Below are 26,195 nucleotides of genomic sequence, written 5' to 3'. Positions count from 1 at the left end.
AGTGGCTTCTGGGGTGACGTCCCATGTACAATGATGTCAGCAAAAGATTTTAAAAAATTCAGGTGTGGCATAATCTGCCAATTAAACTGATTAGTGCTCTGGCTGAGCCCTGAGAAGGAGCTCTGGCTCTAGAGCCCTGCTTGTTGAACTATTTTATTTAGTGCCTTTGTCTTGTCTTGTACTAGACTTTAACTAGTACCTTCACTGCAGCACGCTAAATTGAGGTAGGATACCATGCTGAGGGCTATATGCTAGCTCTCTTGCTATCCAAGGAAACCTGCTACCAGCTCACAAATGTCCCTGACTGCTTGGAAGCTGTGACACTGAAAGAGGTCCTGCGACTTCTGTGAAATCAGGATGGAGTGCCTCGCTGCTCTGTTGGCAGAAGTGAAAGCTAGCCAGGAGGCAATGCAGGCTGAACAGAAGGAACTAAAGCATGATGTGGAAACATCTCAAAAGGAAATCAGAACAGTCTTAGCACTTCAGAGGAGCCAACAACAGGTGAAAGAAGATCTCAAAGCGGAGGTGAAGTCCAGTCACTTGGATATAAGAACTGTGCTTGAGGAAATCCAGCGAGTAAGAGAAGAAATGGAAGCTCGATTAAATACTCAGGCTGATCTGGTCTTACTGATCAAAGAAGTGAGCACTAATTTAACATGTGTAGACAAGGCTTTCCAGAAAATGGAGGAGAGGCAGAAAGTTTTTACCAGCCTGCATCTTCCTACAAAAGAAAATGTTGAGCGAGGATTTTTCTTTGAAAAATGCTTACACAAGACACACATGGGTTTTGAAAAACCTGTGGAAGTTAACAGTTTGGATGAGGAATGTGAAAAGAAGGTGCTTAGGGGTAAGACAATGGTGACTGCAAAAGTGTGGGGAGAGAAGTGAGGTTGTTCCTACTTGTGCTTGTCAAGTAGTTTGTTTAGGCTATTTGGAATGCTGTTAAGAAATGTAGTTTTTTTAGAAATTTAATCTCTTGCTTAAAGAAAATAATTTCTACCTAGTATAGACATTACTACGTAGACCTTCCTAGTATACGATAAGCAAAGGAAGGCTTTGATTTGGCTCTGCAAACCAAAAAGTGGGTGAGAGATGTTTCATCTGGTAATCCAGCAACAGCGCACAAGATAGAGAGGCTCAGGAAACCAACGGTACCAGGCAAGTTCTGAGATAGCCAGCCAAGTACAATTTCAAGTACTGGGCAATACCACAGCACTTAAACATAACTTTATGGAACACACCCTGATGTACAGACAGTGTGTTTCTTGCTTTTGAATGCCTGTTAACTAGGGAAGCTATGTATGGGAATCAGTTTGCCTTATGGAAAAGCTTGGGATGTGTCTAATATTCTTCCCAAAGAACTGGAGTTTGCTGCTGCTGTCATCCAGGTAGTGACTGTAGAGGGAGTATAGGAGGATTTTTGGACCTTTTCCAAAGTCATGGAGTATTCTTTTTGCCAGCAAAATACTGAATCTTCTGGGAATGATTCAGTGATCAAAAGGCTTAGTCTTCGCAAAATCACTGGGGTTTTTGTTTGGTTGGTTGTTTTTTTGTTTTTTGTTTTTTGTTTTTTAAACTGATATGAAGAAGGATAGGACCTTAGACAGTGATTCTGTCCGGTTACTGTGCTACATGCAGTACTTGAGAATCTGATTTCTAGTTTTCAGAAATTGAGCATTTCAACTAGATTGGGTGCAGTGTTTTTGAGCCTGTTGGAGAGGAGTCCAGAACCTAACTTAAGCGTGGAAATTGTTCTCCTTTACAAGTCTGACTGTGTAAAGGTGGCAAGTAAAAAGGCCAGAGTGAGGAGGACTTGGGCTGGTAACCAATACTGTCTTTAATTTAGAGTCCATCACTGGTGTGTTGTATCAGTAATTAGACTCATGATGCTTTTGTTTTAATGAAAGCATGGCTTTTGTTTTGACATCACAGCATGCCTTCTATACAAATCTGGAAAAAATCTGTCATTGCCCAGAGGTACATAGGCCATAAATAAGCATTGGAGTGTCGCTGGTGTTAATCTGTAGCAGCAGTTCATGCTACAGAGGGTTCATGCTAGCAGAGAAATGCTTTTCAACATTTGAAGTGGCTGTGTATAGCACATGTCTACGATAAAATTGCCAACAGGAATGTCACTGAGTTTCTCTAGTGCATGGTTTTTGTTCAGCTTTTTTTAGTATAGTATACAGGCTTGGCTTGGTTGGATGTTTGAATGAGCTTCTAGGAAAAGACTTGGTAGTCTGGGCATCATGATAAAAGCAATAGTGTGAAACTGGCAAACTGATAAAGGCTCACTGAACTCTGCAAACAGTGGATATCTGGAGTCTCGTGTCATTTGTGGTTAGCTGTTGTATCGCTGCATTTAAATGAAATAACTTCATTAGGTAACAGTATGTGATGCCATTTTTTCCCAGAATAAAAATTGTTTGCAAACATTGTTTCAGGTTTAATGCAGCTCTGTCAGGGTCCTACAAATGGATGTAGAAGGCATTTCATATAGTTAATTAAATGATGACATTAGCATCTGTATCAGTGAATTTACCCAGTACTCTCAAATCAGGAAGAGTGCTCTAGTTCTCTATTTATTGTAAGTGGAGCATTCAGGTAGGGAGGTGGAATATATGAGAGAAGAGGAGTATGTGAGCCAGTAGGGCAGGGAAGGACTGACTGTACATGTTTATTCTCTAGTCTCTGCTCTTTTTTCCTCTCTCCTTGATTGTCTCTTGTGATTTTTTTTATTTTTTTTTTTTTTTTTTGAAGGAGCTTCAGAGGATAACCAGTATTTTCCTAAACACAGCATTCTCCATAAGATTGCTGGAAATCTGACATGGTTGCTCTCAAATGTGAACTGTCATTCATTTAAAGAGGTCTACTCAAAGGACATAGTTATGTCTGCACTGCAAGAAAAAAAAGTGGTCACATTAGTTAAAATGGTGGTAAAAATAAGCTAACCAGAACTGGCAGCCAAGCTTGATCTTTTTCCCCTACAGGTTTGTGTTTTGATTTGGGTTATCACATTGATATACCTTTTAACAGCTCTGCTATTAAACTGCAAGATGGTATGTTTCTAATTGAAAATATACCCTTTAACAGTCAGCATCTCTGAGCAGAAGTGTAGTGAAATCTCCAAGAATACAAGAGCATCTGAACATGATAAAGCAATGTGCTGACAATTCTCTAACTATGAGAGATGACAGAAAATCTTGCCTAGAGAGGATTTACTTGGAAAATTAATAGGCTCAGGAGCCACTTTTTACCAGGCTCAGTAAGAGAGGCACAGAGGACGCAAGTATTTTGAACAGGAAACATATTTTCAAATGCTTTGAAAACAAGTGAAGGCTGTGCAAGACTGATGTATTCATGCAATAGTTGATGTGTCATTCAGACTAACATTACCTGAGAATCAAAGCTTTTGTTATTAATACTGTCTCCAGTTGTGTGATTGAACCTTATACTGCTCAGAATATTCCAGAGTCACTTGACAACCTTCAAACCAGGTGCTTGGGCTTCAGAAGGGATTCATGAGCAACTACTTCTAGTTGGTTAGTTTGTCCCCCATTTTTTCCACATGTTCCTATTTTTCTTTTCTCAAATCTCACCTCTCCAGTTTTTTCACTTTATCTTGAAGAAATCTTGTTAAGTTGAAACTGTACAAAGTAATCTGCTTAGATGTCTTCATTAAATTGCCAAGGGATATTTCTGTATTGCATCAGCCTTTTATTGCAGAAGTGTTTGCTCGTTCCCCATGTAATCAAACGGGGAAGACTGGCCCTATCTACACAGCAGTAGTGTAGTCCCTTTCCAGTCTGAAGGCAGCAGAGAAACCTGTAACCTCCGCGGTGTTTACGAGTCAAGCGCTGCATTATGTAATGTGGTTTCCTCTGACATGAGATGATTGTGTGCTGTGAAGGGATTGAGGTTGCAACATAACTAGGAGTATTAAATCAACAATGTAATGCTTGGACCGTGAATAGTGGCAGGGCGAACTTGAAATATATTTCATTTTAGAGCATTTTTTAAAGTCTCATCCTAGTGACTGAAATTGCTGACACTAAGAAATGCTGCAAGACCTCTAGTTAATAAAGCTCAAACCTGAGCTGCAGAGAGGAGAGTTTTTGCAGTTAATATCTTGAAGAAAAAGATGAAGTAAATGTAGGGAAAATGGTTTTGTATTCAGCAGTATGTTAGAGTGTAGGAAATGTGAAATCCGTGTTGCAAACAAAAGTGTTCGACTCTTATGTTAGAAATAAGTTACTGGATAGGTAGGATGACAGAGATCTTGCATTTTATGAAAATATTTATTCAAAGCACAGTGTGAAGAGTATGCTGAAAAGTGAGCCACAGAATACATGAAGGTGAGGATGAAGTGCAAAACATTGTATGCAAGGTTATGGTGCTAGAAATTAACCTGGCAGATGATTGTGTCTGCTCTGCAGTGCTACTGAAATAACCATTTCTCCTAGTTAGTATTTCAGGAGGTATTTATAAGAATTTGACTTTCTTTTGCACCTGTCTTTTAAGTTTTGGTGAGACGTCAACATAAAATGCATGTTAATTAGTTATTGTTGTTGTTTTAGTTGACAAGGGCAAGCAGCGGAGTCCCAAGAGCTCATGCATACAGACTCAAGCCTCCACAGATGTGCATTCGCCTGGCACAAAAACAGCCGAGTTGACACAGTACAAAACAAAATGTGAGACCCAAAGTGGAATCATCCTTCAGCTGAAAAGATTCCTGACAAGCAGTAACCAGAAGTTTGAAGCATTAACAGTTGTGATCCAGCACCTGCAATCTGAGGTAAAAACTTGCGGCTAATCAATTTTGGCTTTAATTTTTTGAACTCTTCTCACAAGGGCTTCTGAAAATATTAATATACTGATACATAACATCTGTGTTTCCCATTCCAAAGATTTCTGTTTTCCTGTGGAGGCAGCAGCAAACCTGCCCCTGGCATCAGTTGGATAGAAAAAATAAAAAACCCTGACACTGGCCTCTTTGCAGCTTCACGTCCTTTTTAGAAGAGAAGTTTTTAAATGTTTGCAGTCAGAAAGTCCTTCAGGGTTGAGTACCTTTCCAAGTATATACTTCAAGTTCTGCCCTTGTAGGAAAAACTAGTTTCAACAGATAATCTGCATGACCTTGCTTTGTTATCTGACATTGGATAGAAGAGTATATAAGGGGTAGATATGTTTTTGAGCTATTCAAAATAAAGTGTGAGTTACAAAGGTTGTATTTATTGAATCCTGCATTATTGTTGGTATCTTAAAACTATCAACATTTAATTAAAAAAAAAAATTTAGAAATGCACCTGGAACTTAGAGTGCAATTAATATGATGTGCTTTAATGTTTATTTGTTCTAGTCTGTTTGACACACATAATGATCTGATCAGTTTGATATTACACTAGGAGCTTTTGGTCTGCTTTGAAAACTTTTGAGAGAAGAAAAATCTGAAGTTAAGGAAATTATAACAGTTATGGAGTTAGGCTGCAACATTTGATGCAGGCTTTAATAGCAGTTTCTCTTGCATTTATAACTAATGTTCCAAGATTGGTATCAATTTTACTTCAGCTGTTCTGATATGTGGTGATTTTATAGTCTGGTATACAAAAAAGCACTGAGTTGTCTTAGTATGCTGCCAGAAATGTAACATTCTCTTCTTGTGCAATAAATACCTGCTTGCTCTCATTTAATCAAAAAATACTGCATTTAAGTCCAAGTCTGGTTCAACTCAGTAAGAGCAGTGGCTCTTAGCCAGTTTTGTGGGTTGGGTTTGGTTGGGGTTTTTAAACTCTTGATTGGAACACCTTTTTCTGCTAGGGAACTAGTTTTAAGATCTTCAAAGCAATTTGATACAGGATTTTTGGATGCCTGTCATCTAATAGGAAACTGTGAAATTCTCACTGCTAAACTTCTGTGCAATCTTCTAATTACTGTATAATAAACAGCTTGAATTTTGGTAACTTTTGTAATTAAATGTCTTGGCCTAGATCCTTCTTTCAAATATTTTGTATTACAATTTTTTAAAATTCAGGAATACTCGATCAGTGTCATATTTAATGAGAAGAAGACTGTCATACATATTTGCTTTTTTGAGGCTATTTTACAGGTCACTTAGACTAAACATGATGGTTTGTTTGTTTTTTGGTTGTTTTGTTGGTTTTGGTTGTTTGGGGGTTTTTTTAGAATAATGGGAATGGGGTTTGTTTTGTTTTGTTTTTTTTAAAGGCGGGGAAAGTTAAAAAAAGAAAAAAAAAGTGGTGTTGGAGGGAAGACAGAACTGCATGGAGGAAACTAGTAATTTTGTTCCTTCTTCCTCCATTATTCTTTTGTTTTATCTCTATCAAATTGTATAAAATTGGTAATCTTGGAAAGTTAAGTCTAAGCACATGAAGCTGGACTGAATGTGACATATTGATGTACTTTCATACCAGTTACTGGTATTGAGGTTGTTCTCTCCTTTCCCAGGATAAGACAATGCTTGCTGAAGAGTCACTGTCTTATTCTTGTGTACTTACTGTAGGTGTGAGAAGGAGTCTTCTGCTGTGGTGGTGCAAGGAATACTCGGAATCCGGTAGTTAGCTGAGGGTAACATCCTGTAGGATTTCTTTGTGTTGGGGAACACCGTGAAGAGTTGTTTTGGTTTTGTGGTTTGTTTTGGTTTTGTTTGTTGGTTTGGTTTTTTTCCCCTTTCTGGTGAGGTGTGGAGTCTGATATAGCTAACAATGTCAACTGGCCTTATGTTTATTTTTCTGAAGTATCTCTTGGGGATCCCTTTGATGTAGTTTTCAAACTCTTTGGGTAAACTCAGGGAGAAACTTGGAGTTAGGTTTTAGCTTGTAAGGCAGGGGCTCATAGCTTAACTACTGCAGAGCCAACTGAAAGTAACTTCAGCTTTTCTGGTTTAAAAAAAAAAATAAATTGTGTTTAGCTGATTACATGGAGGACAAAGCTATGCTTCCATTCCTCCCAGTAGAGCAAGTGTGAAGTGACACGATGCAGTGTAAGCTGATGAAATAGCTTGCTGTAACCAGAGGAAGGTCCTGCTCTGGACTCCTGGTGCTGATCTGTCCCTGCAGAAGGCTGATTCAGCTTGCAACTACCAGAAAGCTAACCCAGCCAAAGATAGAGCATTTCTTTGCCAGATTAGCAACGTGGACTGTCCTAACGTGTGGTCAGAGCCAGTGTGAGGGTGAGACGGGGTCGAGAACAGGCTGCCTGGCCAAATGGAGGAAAGAGCTGGAGTGAGCTGTTAGGTTAATTTGAGGCTGTGCAGCCCAGCCTGAGCCTCGTGGTAAAACCTGCCCCAGCATCTCCCACTTTCCCTGCAGAGCTGAAGTTACTGGGAGGTAATTCAGCTGTTGGGTTTGTTTGGGTTTGTTTTCTGGTTTTTGGGTTTTGTTTTTTTTTTTCTAAGAGGTCCCAATTAATTTCTGCACAAAAGCTTAAAGTTGCTTCTTATGAGCTCATTTGAAATGGGATAGCTGTGAACAAAATCAGGACTTGCTGGCAATGACTTCTGTCAAAATGCAGCCAGCCCATCTGGGGTGAAGTTGAGAGGCTGCTGTTGAAGGGTTAAATGAGATTGAGCAATGCTGCTGTGCTGTTTCTAGCCCAGCAGGAATCTCTCACAAAACTCTGCCTGAGCAAAAACCTGTTTGTTGCAAGCGTTATCTTGGAGCTGTCAATATTAACAGCTGGCTCTGATAATACTTTCACACTTGAGCTGTCAGGGTTTGTCCAGGGAATTTCTATGCTTAAGTACCTTTACCAAGACTCCTTTGAATTTAAAAATCCTAAAAACCCAATTTCTACCTTGCAGGAGCTACTGTTGCACTGGATTAATACCAGATGGAAACCAGATGGCATCTAGAGTACTTGATGGCAATGAACATTGTGGCTGCCGAGAATGCCACGCTGTACTGAGCTTTTTCTGTTGTTAGACAGATGTGTGTGCACTAGTGGTGTTGGAAACACATGTCAAACTGCAGGCTAGTCACAAAAGCAATCTTGGTCTTTCTATACTACTGCGCTCCCCTGATCCCCTGGTAGTTCGTAGAATAGAATCATAGAATGGTTTGGGTTGGAAGCAACCTTAAAGATCACCCAGTTCCAACCCCCCTGCCATGGGCAGGGACACCTTCCACTAGACTGGGTTGCTCAAAGCCCCATCCAACCTGGCCTTGAACACTTCCAGGGATGGGGCATCCACAACCTCTCTGGGCAACCTGTTCCAGTGCCTCACCACCCTCACAGTAAAGAAGCTTTTCGTAATATCTAATCTAAATCTACCATCTTTCAGTTTCAAACTGTTACCCCTTGTCCTATCACTACACTCCCTGTTAAAGAGTCCCTCCTCATCTTTCCTGGAGGCCCCGTTTAAGTACTGGAAGGGTGTTATAAAGTCTCCCTGGAACCTTCTCTTCTCCAGGCTAAAGTTCTCTTCTCTTCTCCAGTCATTCCTGTGACTTCATAACTATTTTCCTGTTTTTTAAGTTCAAATGAGAAAGGAAAAGTGACAGTACAGAGGAAATGGTGAAATCAGCCATTTACAGTAAGTGCAAGAAGTGCCAAGGAAAGCTATCTTCCGTTAACCTTTGACTACTTCAAGCTCTGAAGTTTGCACCACTGCATTTGAGTTGATCTTTTAACTTGCCCTGGTATTCATTTGGCATATTAACTTTGAATTTATTTCTTGTCTCTTCAGTAACAGATGCATTCACAGAGGCTTTAAATATGTGGTTTAGCACGTCTGCGGTAAGTCAGGCCGTGGCTGCCACTCCTGCAGCCCTGCCCTCTCTCCCTTTTTGCCCTTGTGTCTGTGTGGGCTGGTGCTCACTTGGCCTTGAGGAGCCAGTTCAGGCACCCAGTCAGGAAGAAAAAAACCCAATTATGCATCTAGTATTATAGGTCTGTCCATACCCCAAGTGCAGGAAGGAGGGGCAATGAAGAACCCCCGGTGCTGGGAACATGCGCCCAAGAGGTCTGCAGTTATGGGTAGGAGCCAGATACTTCCTTGGGAAGGAAAATCTCAAACTCTGCTTCTTTTCATGATGTCCTGCAAAGGTACATTACCGGCTGATGAGACTGAGGCTGTGGCGGCTCCTGTGCGAGCCTCTACTTCTTGCCTCCTGGGGGGTGCTCAGCCCCTTCCCCTGCCTCAGGACTGCCCCCTGCAAGGCTGTGTGATCGCTGGAGCTGAGGAGTTTGTATCTCTTACTGCCACGCATAAACTCTTACCTGTTTGGGGATGGGGGGTGTTTGTTTTAACAGCACAGTACTAGCTTGGGTTTAAATCTGGGTTTGGTAACTTCTAAAACTGTTTAAGGAAGGCTTAGCTTTTGAGTGGAGAGGTAGTGTATTATTAGAGCGACTTGAACATGTTTGTGACTGCTCAAAGTATGAATTGACAAATACTACGTTTTCATCCTCTCATTTTAATGCATAAATAGCCACATTCAGAACTACTTACGCTGTTTAAAAAAAAAAACTTTAGATGGTAAAATGTTTAATTATTATAAACACCCATTTCTGTTGTTCTACTTCAGTAAACGAATCTAAGTGTTTCAAGAGCTCTCAGCAGATTCTGCTTTAGAAATGCGCTACAAATTTGTGTCTGTGCTACAGAGATGAACAGAAACTAAATTTCCCTGTTGTGTTTTTCCTGGTATGGTTATGTGAAGACTGGTATTTACAATTCAAACTTTACTTGAGAATAACTGTGGTAACATCTTCAAGAAGTTTCCTTCGTAGAGGGAAATGCCATTAGAGAGGCTATAGAGCCTTGACAATAATATGCGGATACCACTAATAGTGGATGTGACACAGGAAGCAACATAAATAATGCGCTAGAAATTGTGTGGCTGAAATGGGCTTCAGTATTTCTAGGTGGAAACAGAAATTAACCATTAGTGTATGAGCTACTATAACTGGAATTTCCTGACATGTGGATGACTTTTGAGTCGAGATACTAGTTGTTTTGGGAACTCCTTAGCACTTTAAAGAGTTTTTTTCCATCTTGGAATACAGAGACACATGTATCAGAAAAATTTGCCCTGGCCTTTGTGGAAGTTCAGCAGAAAATATTTATCACGTGAGAAATGCATATCCAGCTTAAGGAGCAGAAGTACACCTTGCATCACTAAACCCAGAACCATTTATAGTAAAAGGAAGAATTTTGGAACTGTCATGTTTTTGGCCTATAAATCCAAAATATATTGGCAGGCCTATTGTTTAGAGCAGCTGTCTTTGAATTAAATTTATAGTTTTGATTTTCTAGAACTTAACATCAAACTTGACTGGTTTTCATTAGGATTTTCATCCACAGTGTACTTCTCTTTAAATCTGGCTTCCCAAAGTATGGACATAACTTTTTGCAAGGGAGAATAAGGATATTTAATTTAGATAGTTTTTGTGTTTCTTCAGATTTAAAAAAAAGAATTTAAAAAAATCGGTTAGAACAGAAGTCGAAAGATAATATCTTGGATTTGAGGAATTCAAATATTTTCTGTTCAGTAGAGGAGAGTATTTGAGAAATAACACAGTAGCTTCCCCCTGAAAGGCAAACCTAGGCTCTTGCATCTTGCATCTGACAGGTAGCTGTTGGAAAGCAAGGAAGTTTCAAATTATTCTCAAGGTCCCTGTAACACATGGCTGCTGATGGACAAGAGTATTTTTGGCAACAGGTTGAAGGGTTGTGAGCTTTAACATCCCCAAAAATATTTTAATCCATTGGTTACTGTGAAACTAGGCTCTGGTGGAAATAGCTTTTTAGAAGACACCTCAGTTAAGCAATTTATTGGGTATATCTGGGTATTCAGAATGGGTTACAGCTGGAGACAATTGGGAGTCCTGTCCTACAGCTTGTTATTTCTCCTAATTTACTTTTTTCAAGATGCAGAATTAGTGATAGTAGCAAGCTAGATGTATCTACCACATGGATACATAGATAGGGAGGGGTTAGTGCAAGAAAGAAAATAACATCTTTGCTTCTCATTTCCCTCTTCTGTTTAGTACTGCCTTTTCAGACGGAATTCTAAACTGCCTTAACAACGGAATGATGTAAAACAAATACTATAATATTGTGTTCAAGCATAGGATCTCATATCCTAACATTTCAAAGAACTTTATAATTATAATTTTATAGATGTGAGAACCTAAGTTGTGACAGTGTAACTTGTTAAAGCTGTGTGGTATCTGATGGAGACTGTCTCCTACTCAGATGAGATTAACTGAGACAAAAAAACTTAAAATACTGAGAAAAAGTAATTGCTCAGGGAATTTTTACAGGGAAGAAAGGAGTCATTCTATGTGGCAAATGAAAACTAATATTACAGTTCAGAAATGCTGTAAAGTAGAAAACAGGCTGTAATAGAGAAGTAAAGTTAAATAGCCCATATTACTACACCTGGACCTAACTTTGTAAAGCTATTGCATGGAGGTGAACATCACTTCTTCAAAATGGGAAAACAAAGATCCCATATGAGCATAAGAACCCATGAAAAGCTTGTGAAGGCATAAATAGCCTGCAAGTGTAAGTTCCTTGTTAAATATTAAGTGACTCATAGGAATCCTGTTTGGCTGGTTCTCTGCTTTAGTGTTTCACACTAAACATCAGGGAATAACCATCTGATTCTTGATGAATGTACCTAGCAAATGAGAAGTAAAATATTAGAAATTACAGTGAATCTCTATCAGCTAATATCCTAAGTGTTGTAGTCTGAACCTTAATTGAATTCCGTTTGAAGTAATAAGCCAAGGTGAAAATTGATAGCTTATTTCATTTGGTAAGAGAGCAACACATACACTTACAAATGCCAACAGTAATTTGCAAATAGTTGTTTCACTGTAGATATTTTTAAATTTTTTTTTTGAGATGGTTAATGGAATTTTTATTTTACTGCTGTAATAGCCTACTCTTCCATTCAAAAATGTACATGGTGCAGGGGGAGTAAAGCTTGTTTGCCATGCCACTTCCTTGGCTCATTTCTTTACCTTGTTTTACCTCTGAGTGATGCAAAAGAAATGACATTTTAAGAGTTTGGATTTTTTTTAAGCAGGGTGAGGGGCAGGTGAGTTTAAAAAAAAAAATAATCACTTCTAAAACTGTTGACTTCTATTTACAAGATTTATTTAGAGGATTGGGTTTTGCCAGCAAAGGAGGACCAGGACCTGGTAGAAATACTGTAGTATAAGAACCAAAATAATCAAAGCAAATGTCATACTGCAAAGCGGATATGAATGGCCCTTTTGTTACCCCTTCATAATTACCTCCAGGATATAGCTGATGACACATGAATGACTGGAGTTTATGCAAAGATGTGACTCAGTTTCTACAGTATGGCCAATGATGATGCTTATCTTTTCATGACTGGTGCAGCACAAATATGGAGTAGACTCGAATTTCTAATGCTTCATCCGTAGGAGGAGTATGTGTTCAGATGAGAGAGATGTATCCTGTATTAAGAACTGTTGGTAACTGAGACTGCACTAGTATTAAATAGTTAAATGATAATCTGTTCTTCCATACAAACTAAGTCCATCTCCTGTAAGGTCTAAGCACTCATATTACAGAACTGCTTGCAAATAACCATAATTTATTATTATTTTTTTAAGATGCTCAGTATTTCTCTCCAAGTTTGATTTTTAGGAGTAAGTGCTTGTGGTTTGAGCAAATGGCTTTCAAAAATCAGGCTTTCCTTTCCCAGAATAAAATTAATTTGGCCCTCTGTGTGACAGTAAAACACATTTAAGTGCTTCCTTTCTGTTTTATGCACTCTGAACAAATTTTATTTAGTATGGTCTAATGAAATGCTTTTTAAAAAAGCATCATAATGTTTTTATATTTGATAGTCTATGTTCTCCTTCCATAAGTCTTGACTCTTGAAATGACTTGTTTACAACGTGTATTGCTGATAAAACTAAAGGCTGATCTACAGCCTTCCAGGTGAGAGCCGTTTCCAGCTGCCAGTTCTGCCTGTGACAGGTACAGTTGCTGCCCTTTGCATGTGACTCAGAGCTGCCTGCCTGCCTGCCACGGAGCGCTTGGTACCAGCATCATCTGGGCCTTTCTCCACATTCTCTGGGCAGGGACCATGTCGCAGCCCAACCTAATAAAGGGGAAAGTTCCAGTATGGACACGATATGTTTGTGTCATGGGAAAAGTCCCACGATGTGACCTGATGCCCCAAGATATTTCAGGACCTCAAAGTGGGTTGTGTCTGTTCCTTTGCAGTGTACTAGTGCTTTGCAGTTTTCAGTTGCAGCAATGCATGATGCTTGTTCTGAAGCTGTTAATGTGTAGAAAATACAAGGCTTCCCATGAGTGCAATTATGAGGATGATCTGGAAACGTTAATCTGAGGATGAAAACCTGAGTGAGGATGAAAAACTGAGAGGGTTTTGTTAAATGACAGAAGCTTGCTAAGAAGTTTGAAAAGCCACAGAGCTCCTGGAGGAGGTGATACATTGCATGGGGTAGACTAGGCAACTGTGATAGGTAGCTTATCACAGATACTGGTGTGAAATAGCTGCTTGAAATAAATAAAAAAACAACAACCAAACCAAAAAAAAACCACAAACAAAAACCACACAAACAACCCCCCCATATTTTGCTATATAAGTGCAAACTTTTCAGTATTGCTTCTTGTGAATTCTTTCTTTAGTGCGGCTCTAATAGAGTACACGTTTTGTTTCCAGAAGGAGTGTGGTTGTTTAAAATGTGAACTGTGATGTGTGGATAATTACTACCAGATGGGAGGTGCTGACTTATTTGGATGCACATACTTGAAACCCGGTTTCTGCCATGGGTTGCTCTTTTACATAGATAGCTGTTGAAAGCCTTGTAGCTTTTAACATGGAGGAAAAACTTGCAAAAGTTGAATAGGGCTTTTTGGCCAGGCACAGCCTATTTGTGGCTCTCAAAGCCTTGGCTTGCGGGCAGAGCATGGGGCTCCCACACAAAGGTCACCTCACCTGGCTAGCAACAGGACTGTGCTGGGAAACCTGAAATGGTTAGTCTGGCTAGTTGCATGTCCTCTCAAGGAAATAAGAGTTGCTAGTTTGCCATAAAACTGCATGCTCCTGGATTTGGGGTCTGCGTGGGAGCTGTGGGAGGCTTCAGGAATACCCACTCATTCCAGCTTGAGAACTGCTCATAACCTCAGCTCTTGGAAGTATCTTGCGTCTTTCTCATGTGAAGATTTGGTATAGGTACGTAGCCAGAAGGTTGGCTGCTTGTGTGCTTGGTATAAATACCTGTTTTGTTCATTCTGGGATGTGGACTTTTGTAGAGCTTCCTGCTTTTCAAGCAAAGCAATGGAAACTGTTCAGATGTTGCTGTATCTTCTCCCTTGTTTGTATCTAAAATGACCCGAGAATGGTCTGTTTGAATCTCGAGCTGCAGCAAAAATAGCTGGTTGCCAGGAAAAATACTCTTAAGCCTGTAACTGGCCTGCATAACTGCCAGTAGCACAAACATGAATGAGAAATCTTGTAATTTATTCCATTCCTGACTTGGTCTTTTTTGTCATCTTGAAACTGTCATGTTCTCCAGCAGCCTACCTTGGACCTCTTCTTCTGCCATCCAGTTGTAGTGGGGCGTACCTCACCTTCCCAAGCGCCCTTGCTACAGGGTGCACATCCTCCTGAACTCGTTTCTCAAACTTTCAAAACATGAAGGATTTTTAACTGCCTAATGTTTCACATAACAAGAAATGTCCAAGTCTCCTCCTTTGTGCTGAGAGGGGTTTTTTGTAGTGTCTGACAGCAGAGGTACACCTCCCTGATGCTGCCTGTGGAAAAGCTTTTTTTCCCCAAACTCGTTCCTTCCTACAGCTTCCATGTTTATGGTAGGGGCAATGTTTTGGCTAAAGCTTGACTGGGTTTCTTGTGCACCTACAATAGGTTTTTTTGAAATAAGAAAAATAGTTACCCAGTCATCTTACATGATCTTGGCATAAACTCATAAATTGTGCCAGAAACAGCTTTAAATTAGTTTGAAGACCCTCCTTGAGTCTCTGACAACCAAGCGATGATAATCCCTATTGCCAGATTTATCTGGATAAGTGAGCAATGCCAAAATTGCTCAATCCTGTATGCTCCCACTTGGTTCTGCTCTTTCAATTTCTGGTATTGATTTTTCAGCTAGAATCTTGTAAACTATAAACTAGAAGGTTGCTCGATTTTCCAGCCCAAAGCATGTGCATGCCTGTCTTTAAATTAAGTACTGAAGATGGCCCTTACTGGATTATTCGAGTAGTCTTTGGTATTTCACTGCACTTAGATTTCACATATTGGAAACTTTCATGTTTTCTTGAGGAGACTCCCATACCTGGAGCTTCAGTTCTCTCAGAACGTAGATAAAAGTCTGCTAAATTAACTGCTAGTTGGTCTGACTACTTCATGTGGCTGCTTAACCATATGACCAACTTATTATTCTTATTTTAGGCTGGCAGTCTCTATGGCTAGCTTTTTCCGAATATATTCTTTAACAGGCAGTGATGATACAAGTCTGTCTGTCTGGATTTCTTGATTTGTGAAACTATGAATGGACAAGCTGGAGGTTGAAGCACAAGGTTAAACAGCAGTAGTAAAAAGCAAGAGGACTTAAGAGCAGTAGAAAGCAAGAAAGAGTAAAAAAAAAAGAAAAAAGACAGTATTATTCTATTTGAGGTTTTTAGTCTCAGCCTCTGTCAGTCCTTAGTATATTCTGATCTTATGCCCTTTTCTCATCAAATTGCTTTAACTAATAACAAACACAATGTGTGGACGGTGAAGTGTAGGCCTTTTGGAAACACTAAGCAAAAACATTAGTGTTTGCAAAGGGTCTGCTGCGTAGACCAGCCACTAGGCTGAGGGAGAAAATTTTGAGATATTTTACTGACACAGTGGGCTGGAAGAAATCAGGTTCAAGGATGATTTTTTGAGAATTAGAATGAAGAATGAGTATGCAAACCAAGAAGGGGGGGCATTAAAAACAAAATAAATCTCCTAAATGTGTTTGTACGCTAATTTAGTAATGGACAAGATTACTGTAAATGCCTTGGAAAATCCCATCAGGAGCCCACAGCATGAAAATAAAAGTGCTTCGGTAGTTAACTTGCTTGCAAATCCACTATGTGGTTGTGTCCCAGCGTGCTAGGATGCAGCTCAAATACCTCACTGCAGCTCAAATACCTCACTGCAGCTTTCGCGTTTCCATCATCAGATGCTGTGTCCGTAGCAGGAACTGGTGTTGAACGGGAGCAAGATGACTCATCTCTCCTTCCTGAGCAGGGAAATGGGGAAGAGCAGGGCGAGTCCTTTCAATAATTGAGCTCTCTGCTCTCCTGAGAATTTACTGTGGAGGGCGAGGCGTGGTTTTCAATCTAAGCCCACTGTCACTGTAGAAAGCTTCTAAGTGTTTAATGTGAAACTGCAATACAGCTACTTAATACCCCTACCAGTGTGTCAGTGTCCAAATAACTGTTAAGACTGCTTAAACTGTAGTAATTAAAAAGGCATCTTTCCCATACAAGGTCAAGAATACAAATATTGCTAGTAAAGGGCTGGCCCTTTCTTCTAACCAGCCTTTTCAGCTGCAGAATAATTTCCTATAACTTGCAGCAGATGAGAGTGCATTGCATAATAATTACTCATTTTGATTAGTCTTGTGTCAGACCTTAATACATGTCTGGCTTCTGGGTGCTCATTCCCTCTTATTTTTTCTTAAGAATGGTGTATTTTACTGCTTTATTTGTTCTGTAGGCACGGAGTGGGTATCTCCACCTCTAGGACCGGGGTGCTTTTAACCGGGTGACCTGGTGAGCGAGTGCCAACATTAGCCTGGGGTCAGGCTGTGGCAGGAGTGACTGGGGGCAAACGCGGAACCTGCTGTAAAGGTGAGGTTTTCCCTGGGGAAAACCAGGTGCAGGTGTGGCCCCGCCAGTGTGCGAACTCATCTACCGTGGTCAGCTGTGTAGTAGCTGAAGGAAAAAGTCTAAGTGATTTTTGGGCCAGTGCTTTATTTTTAGTTTTTCTAATGTATTCTAGCTGAAGGAAAGGCACGCAAAGAGACTTTCAAGCCCTTTGCGTGCGCAGGGGCTGTGAACGCAAGCCTGGGCACTGACAGCAGCAAAGCTGCTGTATCTGTGGCTCTCCCATTCAGCTCAGGCCTGCCGCGGCTTATTTTTGCATCAACAAATTAAGCGCGAAAGCAGCGTATAGCAAGCCCGAACTGGCTAAAAATAAGCTCCATTATCTGCAGAGAAGGGCAGCGTTCCCTTTCGCGATCCTGCCTGCCGTTTGAGATCGATTGGTCTAACGTCTGGGGCTCGCCTTTCGTAAAAGAAGGGCTGTGGCTTTAAGTAATCGCTGGCTGCTTGTGCCAATTGCAGAAGCTGCAGTATCTGCCGCTGTCGGGAGCAATCGGCGCGGAAGTAGGATAACCTGCGGAGGCAAGGTCCAGCTTCGGGTTGCCGCTCGGCCGTGGCCAGACCAGCCTGGCCGGTGGTACCGCCACCTGCGCGTTGCCTATGAGTGCCGGGGGGCCGAGCGGGGGTCCGCCGGAGCTGGAAGATGGGCTGCTCTAGCAGCAAACTATGCCTCTATTCTCAGTGTGCTGCAGCAAGGGTAATCAGCATTTGTTTCGCAGCGCTTTTCCGACGGCAGGGAGCCGGACGGGAGCTTGAAGGTGACAGCGCCCTGGGAGTAGGAAGCCCAGACCTTGTCACCTCCTTGCCGTGGCCGTGGGTGTGAGGCGTGCCAGTCACCGAGCCGTGGAGCAGCAGCTCTGCTGTGGCTGTGCCCCCGCTTCTCCCTGAGGTGTGGGTCCGGGGGCAGAGGGGCCTGGCCGGCCACCTTCCCCCGGCTGAGGCACAGCAACTAGGCAAAGCCGGGAGATGGGTGCTTCTGCTTGTTTTGAGCAGACTTGTTAGGATTCTCTCAGTGTAAGAAACATCATCTCTCTTAAAATTAAGAACCGCAAGCAGTGGGGTGGGTGGTATTCAACTTTGAATGGGGCTGTGCCTTTCCTTCATGGAAGACTGAGCATTTAGTGAAGTTTTTTGGTTTTGTGTTTGAGTGAGCAGAAGATAAGTATTTAATGCATGCCTCTTTCACGTATATACTGTACTTTTGTGCCCTTGACAGCTATCACTTCATTTGTTTTGGAGGCTTAATGTTGCTACACCCGTCATAAAATATATAACTAATTGCTGCAAAGTAGGATTTTAATTGCAGTGTTATCCTGGAAAAAGCTATTCTTTGTTTTAAATTATAACTTCCTTAACAACAGAAGAACATCTGTGTATTTTGTAACAGCAGAACTGTTATCCTAAATGATTCATATCTTGGCTTCTTGCTCCTGCCTCTTGTTTTCCTACAGAACACATGTAAGTTAATTATTGGAAGGTGCCCTACTCAGATCACTAGTAACCAAATGTTTGGGATTGTTTTTTTTGTTTTGTTTTTTTTTTTTTCCTCTGCAGAGGGAGGAAGCACTGAAACAGCGTAAAGAGTTATCTCAAGAGCTAGTTAACCTTCGAGGAGAACTAGGTAAGAATTTATTTTTCTATGCTTCATGAGAACAGAAGTGCAGCAAAACACATCTGCAGAAAGACAGATGCCCTGGTATTGTAATGGCAGTCATTTAATTCCCTGACTGAATCTGCTCAGATGCTTTAATCGCTGCATTTCTCTGGAGCCCTGACAGCATGACCCCGGGTTCACTGAATTCCTGGCACTGATCTGACTGCGCCTAGCAGGGCCTCCTTGCAAAACATGTGTCTGATGACCAAAGCACTCAGTTTCTTAAAAATGGGAGGATGGCTGACAGTATATATACTTCTGTTTGATCCCTGAGTTATTTGTACACAATCTTTCAGAGATTTTCTGGCAAAAATCCATAAACCTGTAAAATATACTGCACAAAATCTGCATTCTGCTTTAGTGGCTTGTAGGTGAATGAGTGTAAAATTAACAGAAGGAAATGCTATCAGGCTAATGAGATTAAATCTTTGAACTCATCCTAGTGGACAGCTGTAATATGAAATTGAGCTATAATGTGCAAGGGCTACTTTTGCCAACTTTGAAGCTTGACTTAACTGCACTTAGTGGTAACTTTGTATAACTTGAACTCCAAGCAAAATCATCTTGTGGAGTGCAGAAAGTCATTTGCTTGAAAATTATAGCACTTGAAAGCGAAGCTAGCATTTTATAAAAGCACACTTCTGTTACGATGAAGCCCCTTTACAAAAATAATAAAAAAAAAAGCTTTGAAAGCAGAAGTAAAACGTGGAGCAGTTTCAGGTATGTACCTATCATTGAAAAGTTAGAAATGTTTATTTTCACATGCTTTGGAAGTTGAGTATTGTCTCAGCGAAACTTGAGTGTGAATGTGGGTCTGTTACTTGCAGGTGCTGCATTTAATGTTCAGATTTATTTTTTGGCGCTGGTTAATAAGGCAAGGGCTCCCTGGCAACTACTCAGAGCTGGAAGTGGCGGAGGGGGAGGCGGTACCCGTGTGCCCCCAGCTGAAGCAACAGAGCAGTTTCTCCACTTGTCACTATTTCTGTCATCCAATTTAGAGGGTTACTTTAAAATGCTGCTTTCTGGGAGCTTTATTCGGTGCTGCATTAAATTGCAAACGTGTGAATGGGGAGTATCACAGAGAAAGCCCTGCAGCCTAAATAGATAGTCGAGAGTACCAAAGACACTGCAGAAATGTGTAGCATTTTCTTTCTTGGAAGCTTAGTATTAAAAAGCTGAGGCTTTTCTAGAGCTTGATGCAGTCTGGCATCTGTCAAGCTGCAGCTTTTAACCTTCCTACTACTGATGGAAGCACCTGGACTGCAGTTCCGCAGTTGTTTCAGGCAGGTCTCAGTAGGGGCTGGCTTTGAAAGAGCCGGACCTTCCTCTGCCTCTGCGTCCCTCCGTCCTGCCTTGTGCCAGCACCGCTGCCCGAGCAGCCGTGCGCCGAGCCCTGTGGTGAGCTGCCTGCAGACCTCAGCCAGCTGAAAACTAGCAGCTTGAAATGCTGTTTTGCCAAAGTTGCCCGGCCTGGCTCAGCATGTGGCTGAAGGAGCGCCAGTGCTGGAGCAGACGGGAAGGAGCAGCAGGGTGGAGGGTTGTGTCCCCCATCAGCTGCAGCCGGCGCTTCTGTCACCCTGAAGTGACAACAGCAAAACTAGAGTCTTAGTGCAGAAATGGGCTTCTTGCATTCCTACAAAGTTCTGTTATAAACATTATAGACTAGATTATTTTTTTTGTGTGTGCGTGTGTGTACCTACGTGTGACTTTCTGGGCAAACCCATTTGTTTACCTTATCCTGAAAATGACTTCAGAAGGATTGCTGTTCGAGCAAGAAAGTCTCTATTCTTCTATGTGCTTGCATCTTCAATATTATTTTTCCTTTATCAACCTTGGTATTATGTTTGCCACTTATCAGGAAAGGGAAAATTCAGCTTAGATGGGCAGACCGAAAGGTAGCCAGCACTTTTGGCCATTACCGCTTTTGGGGTGGGGTGTTTTGCTTTTGGTTTGGTTTGGTGGTTTTGTTTTGTTTTGTTTGAAAGCTTGGTTCTTTCTAACAGTGCCTCACTCTTAAATGAGCTTCCCATAAACTTCTTACCTTTCTGCTTTGATTAACAGCCTGCTGAGCTCATATGTGGGACTCCCATTGCAAGAATATGCCCTTCAGTAGGTTGATAACTAGAAAAAACTTCAAATGCAACTGAGCTTGATGGATCTGTGATGCGTGAGTGCACAGAGCTGTCAGCTGGGGATTCTGGCTGGTGTGCTGCTGGATGAGGTTGTCAGCCGTTCCCCTCACGGAGCTGATCTTACTGGGTCAGCTCTGCAGGAGCATCTGAGTGGCAGCCTCGGGCTCGCTTCTCTTTGTAAGGTTACCAGACCATGCTTTCAGTGAAGCATTTATCTTCATGCAGCTTCTTTGTCTCAACCACGTCACACGTCTAGCCTGTTTATACTTCTCTCTGCAGCATGTAAAGGGAGTGGATTTAATCACAGAAATGAAAAACGACACAGGTCTTCAATACCATCTGTCTTCAAAAAGATATGTTTCAAAAATAAAAATTAAGAAAAATAAATAAGCCAGCCAGACCTCACTTGTTGACAAGGTGTAAGAAAAGCATTCTTGTAACAGTAGCTTTAGCTGAAAATAATCTATTTAAATACACACCTGCTAATCAGCTTTCTAGTGCCACTGTTAAATGGATATAGCTGAACTTAAGGTTTCCATAGGCTGTGTTGACATTAAGCACTGTGAATTTTGATTCATAGTCTGATCTAGGCATGACTTGGCTCAGAAAGTTAAGTACAGTTTGAGTCTTACTTTGGCCGTGTGGATATGTGTACGTGTTTCCTGGAGCCCCAGCTTCTGTGTTTTTAATGCCTGTTGTTTTGCAGTTTGGGAGCAGGTAGACTAGGAAGAGGAACCAGGTGTGCCCAGCTCAGTGTAGTTTGTGCCCTGCATATTGCTGAGTCTGAGAGGAACATAAAGTCTCTTGCAGCTTGCACCCTTCACAGTTTGGATTCCTCAGTTTCTTCCTTCAAAATTTAATTGTGTGTGCTCCCAAGCTCCTTGATGTACCTTGCAAAAAAACCAAATTGGCTTGCTGTCAAATTTCCCATTTTGCTGGGTTATTCTGCATGAGCCTTTCTACCAAAACACCTTTTTGTTAAATGATTTAAATATGCATTGTGATCCCAGATCCTGCCTTTGGCAGCGACCATGTGGCTGTGTAGAGTGTGGGGTGGACAGTTACCAGACACTGCTTTCTGCTCTCAGTAGCTGGAAACGCATTGTGAGGGTTAGAAATGATGATGTGTTTGGGGTCAGGCTTTTCCAAAAGAGTTAAAATTCATTAACAGTCAGGTTCTGAACTTGGGTTTCCTTAAAATCTCCAGCCACAAAGACTAAACTTTGTTATTTGAATGTAAATGCCTTGGTTCTGGGGCCTGGAGCAGGTACAGATGTCCTGTTTGTCAGCTGTCTCCCATCTTATTAAGATGCAAGCTAGTCTGTAAATTATTTCTAGCTACCCGTTTAATTAGGTAAGCAGAAATTGCAAGAGCTGCATATTTCTTCAGAGGTACGAAACGCCTCCTCTAAATTAATTGCGCTCCAAATTGTTTCAGAACCTCTTTGCAACTGTGCTGGATGTGATCCAGCTCAGTCCTGCTACAAACCTGCAGGTGCAAAGCTGACTCAGCCTGCGCCCACCTTGGCTCTTTGAAAATTGCCATTCATGAGCCTTTTTCAGTGGGCTGGAAAGGCTTCCATGTATCCTGTACAGCCAAATGCCTTACTCCTCTCTCTTCCCTCCACTTGTGGCATTGCAATTGATAAATGGTATTTTCTTCAAAACACCTTTGTGCTATTTTTTATTAATAAATGACCTTAAAAATGTTTTAGAGGTTGGGATAAAAAAGACTATTGTGTTTTACAGATGGATGGACTGAATGTGATTTGGTTTTCAGGTTTTGGTAAGCCTTAAAAAATACTTATTAGTAGGTAGACATTTCTGTCAATCATTTGGGGCAGGGCCTAACTTGCCACAAGTTGCATGCTTGCCTGCCTGCTGACACTGTAGTGTTTGCAGCATTAGAGTATAGGAACTTACTTTCTGGCAGATATCTGAATGCTTCACATATGTATTCAACCATACCCACTTAAATGTAGCTTAAAGCATGCTTTTTTGGTCTACCTGTCTCATTTCAGCTTGCCCAAGAACAAAAATACGAAATGTGGCTTAACACACTGTACTGTTAGTCTCGTTACAGAAGTAACACCAAGAAAACCTTGGTCATAAACTCGGAAGCATGTTTGGGTAAAAGAATTTCCAATATTGAAAATCAATTAATTATTGGATAACAATTTAAAAAAAAACTATATAGAGAAGGAAATGAGCCCTTGTGTCTACAATAGACTTGCTGATTGACGGAACATATACAATAAATAGATGTTGCAATGTGAAATATAAAGTTAGAGCAATAAAGTGTTATGTACCATGACATTACACCATGCTAACTAATTCATGTTTTCTGGTAGTTATCCCCTTTTCACATCCCCCACATCTCTTAAAATCCTGCTAGTTTACTGTCCTAGTGACCTCTGTTTCAAAATGTCAGATAGTCTAATGGGTTCTCATAAATCATACCTAGACCAGTGAGTGACTTAGACAATTTTATGAAGATAACTTTTGTTTCAAAACAATTTAATTTAGGATTAAAAGAAAAATAACCTGTTGTGTTTTATCTTCTTAGAGCTATGGTTATCGTGACTTTTAGCAGAATGTAAGTTGAAAAATGTTTTTATGTGGCAACTCCTTGCAACTGTGCAAACAGCAGCAGATCCAAACCACATGAACCAATGAGTGACTTAGACAATTTTATGAAGATAACTTTTGTTTCAAAACAATTTAATTTAGGATTAAAAAAAAAATAATCTGTTGTGTTTTGTCTTCTTAGAGCTATGGTTATTGTGACTTTTAGCAGAATGTAAGTTGAAAAATGTTTTTATGTAAGCATTTTAGCCGTAAGGACTGAATTGGATGACAAATTGTTTTAGAATGAGAAAAAAAAAATTTTTGTAAGAAGGAGATATTGCACAACTTAAGGTCTTATCTCTTGCCTACTTTTACTGAAAATATGAAATAGATTTTTGGGGGATACTACAAAATAAGGTGACTTTTCTAGTCCTCTCCTTCAGGTGATGCTACTTTTCGTGTGGTTTGGATCTGCTGCTGTTTGCACAGTTGCAGTGAGTTGCCACATGCCTGGTTCTCTGGACTTCTGTTTTGAAGGCATTTCTTTTATAGTTCTGGCACACAGAAAGCTTTGCAATGAAATACCCAAGATGCAAGTGGCCATTGTTAAACACTACAGATGAATATTAATTTTACATCAGTAAAAATCAGTATTTCTGATCTGAAGATACACTCTTACCAAATCACAGAAACTTTCTGATTGCCAGAGGTCATGGTTCTGCCCAGAAGAACCAGACTCTTTGTTTATAAGAAACAAGTGTTAAGAAGCCTAAAAATACAGATTAATCTTGCTCCCTGTTGTAATAATACAGGGAGAGACAGTGTTGCGTGATTGGGAGGAGAGGCTGGGACCACCAAGTGGGGGAAAAATACTAATGGCTTTTAATAAAGAAGTAAATCTTGCTTCTGGCTGTTAAGTACACCATTCCATATGCTCTATCCTTAAAGCTTAAAACTGTTTAGTGTTACAGATAAGACTGAACAAACTTAATGGACAAATTGATGGAGCATCTTTTCATCTCTGTGGCTTGATTTTTCTCTCAAATGCTGTTGGACCGTTTGTCTCCTGTTGTTTTTTGCTCAAGGTCTGTGGTCTGTTATAATGCATGGCATAATGAAGATGTAGAATTGTGGAGGGAAGTGCTTTAAGAAGGGAGAGGAAGCACAGTAGTTGTGTACCAAAGCTCTGAAGCATGCCCTTCAAGTGTTTCTGAACAGTCAAGAGAAGTCAAGAAGTCAAAATAGATCGTCTTCTGTGCGCTTCTCCTGGAAGTGCACATGTTCCAGTTACAAATTTTTCTTCAAAATTAAGGACCAGTTCTATGAGACAACTCTTAAGTTGAGTAGCCACCCAGTTTGGTTAGTCAGGAGTTGTGCAGCATCCCCTTGCAGTGGATGAGTGGTCAAACTAAGGAATTGCCTTTTTATGGCTGGTCCCCTTCTTAAAACAAGGCAGTGTACAGTCATAAAATACGTGACTCAGTCTGGAGATGGGTAGGGCTGCACAAAATACTTGCTGCAGACACTTGAATCTGGAGTATGGGGACAAACTTTGCTTTACAGGACTTCTCATCATTTCAAATTGATAATTCTTGAGTCGGTGCTTTTGCTGAAACTTCACATGCGCAGTTTCTTGCACCATCATGATACTGGGAGCTCACTGGTGGTGTGGTGGTTCTGCTCCTGGTTTGGATGGCAAGGATTCAAGTCAGACTTGCTATCTGCAAGGAAGCATTGCAGCCTCCAGCTTTGTGGAAGCCAGACATTACCTTGAAGGTAGCACAACATTCAACTGCAAATGCAAGTTTTAAAAGTTTGTGTTTGCCTTTGTAACACCAGTCTTCTCATAAATCTGAACTGCAGACTGGCTGAGAACTGATGTGTCTATTTTCTTTGACAAAGGTGTGGTTTGCTATTTGCTTTTTTTTTTCCTGAAGTGTTTTGCATCATCTCAAGTTCTGTGTGCTGACATTTAAAGATAAGACAATGATAGGCAGCACATTCTTTCAGCTAAATGGAGGCAAGCGAATGGCTCTGGCCTTACAAATAAAGAATTGGATGATTGCTTCTTCTGAAGCATCTAACATGAGGCATGTGTGTTGCCTGCCTCTCAGCTCTACCCCTCTTACTCTGCTATAGATGGTGAGATCTGTTCTGCGTGTGGTTGGTTGGCTCTGTAATGTCTCCATTTGGCTTGCTGCCTGGTTCTCTGCATTATAGAATAATGTCCTCTACCTGTGATGTTTCCTCTTCCCCCAGAACGTGACAATGCAGAGCATATATATTCAATAACTTCATGCCAGTGCAATGTGATAGAAGTGTGAATGCTAATTCCCCCCCCCCCCCCCCCGAAGGGGAGCAGTTATAATAGAAGTTTGTGGAAGGAATAAAGATAGGGAAATAAAAACCTTTCTTGGTGGTGGTATAGAAAGTATAGAAAACTGTGAAATCTGCTTGGGTTGCAGAGAACGTTGTGGTACATTTCAGTTGAGCCTTTAGTTGCATCGGTGCCAGTCATGGGATGAGCAGCTTGGCTTACATCTGTCCTGATCAGCAGATCTTTCACAGAGACCTAGCGCAGAGCTAAGCCTGCTGTTAAAACTCATTCAGGTAGGCACACATGCAGATTGATTCCCATGCAGTACAGCTCACTCTTACACTTTTTAGTTCAACTGCAGGTTCCAAGTGATGGCAGCAGGGCCAAGAGTTCTTTACAGTTTCCTTAAAAGAGAGTGCAAGTATCGCTCATCGAGTTACTCGCTTGCTCTTAATGAGCTGTAGCAAAGAGGGAATCTGAGACGCATGTAACTTGAGGCACTGTGCCGGGGCAGGCTGCTTTCCCTAGAGCAGAGCCCAGTACTGCTTTGGGAATCGGTCCTTGAAGATACTGTAATTTATGTATCTTAAGGCTCAAACACAGCTGTGATGAGAA

General features: G+C 41.0%; 1 protein-coding gene across 6 annotated transcripts in view; it reads left to right on the top strand.

Moving 5' to 3' along the window:
• The window catches only part of MTUS1 (microtubule associated scaffold protein 1), a 131,383-nt gene that overhangs the window by 92,336 nt on the left and 12,852 nt on the right, over positions 1–26,195 (top strand). For 4 of the 6 annotated variants that reach the window (XM_075026784.1, XM_075026823.1, XM_075026792.1 and 1 more), the window contains 2 exons: positions 4,578–4,795; positions 18,464–18,530. In XM_075026784.1, the coding sequence (XP_074882885.1) occupies positions 4,578–4,795; positions 18,464–18,530 (285 nt within the window). Of the gene's footprint in view, positions 1–393; positions 848–4,577; positions 4,796–17,387; positions 17,607–18,463; positions 18,531–26,195 lie in introns of those variants that run through there. The other 2 variants (XM_075026798.1, XM_075026816.1) reach the window with 2 other exon arrangements.

The sequence above is a fragment of the Buteo buteo genome, chromosome 1, assembly GCF_964188355.1.
Source record: "Buteo buteo chromosome 1, bButBut1.hap1.1, whole genome shotgun sequence".
Lineage (NCBI taxonomy): Eukaryota > Metazoa > Chordata > Aves > Accipitriformes > Accipitridae > Buteo > Buteo buteo.
This window is presented reverse-complemented; position numbering and strand designations above follow the sequence as displayed.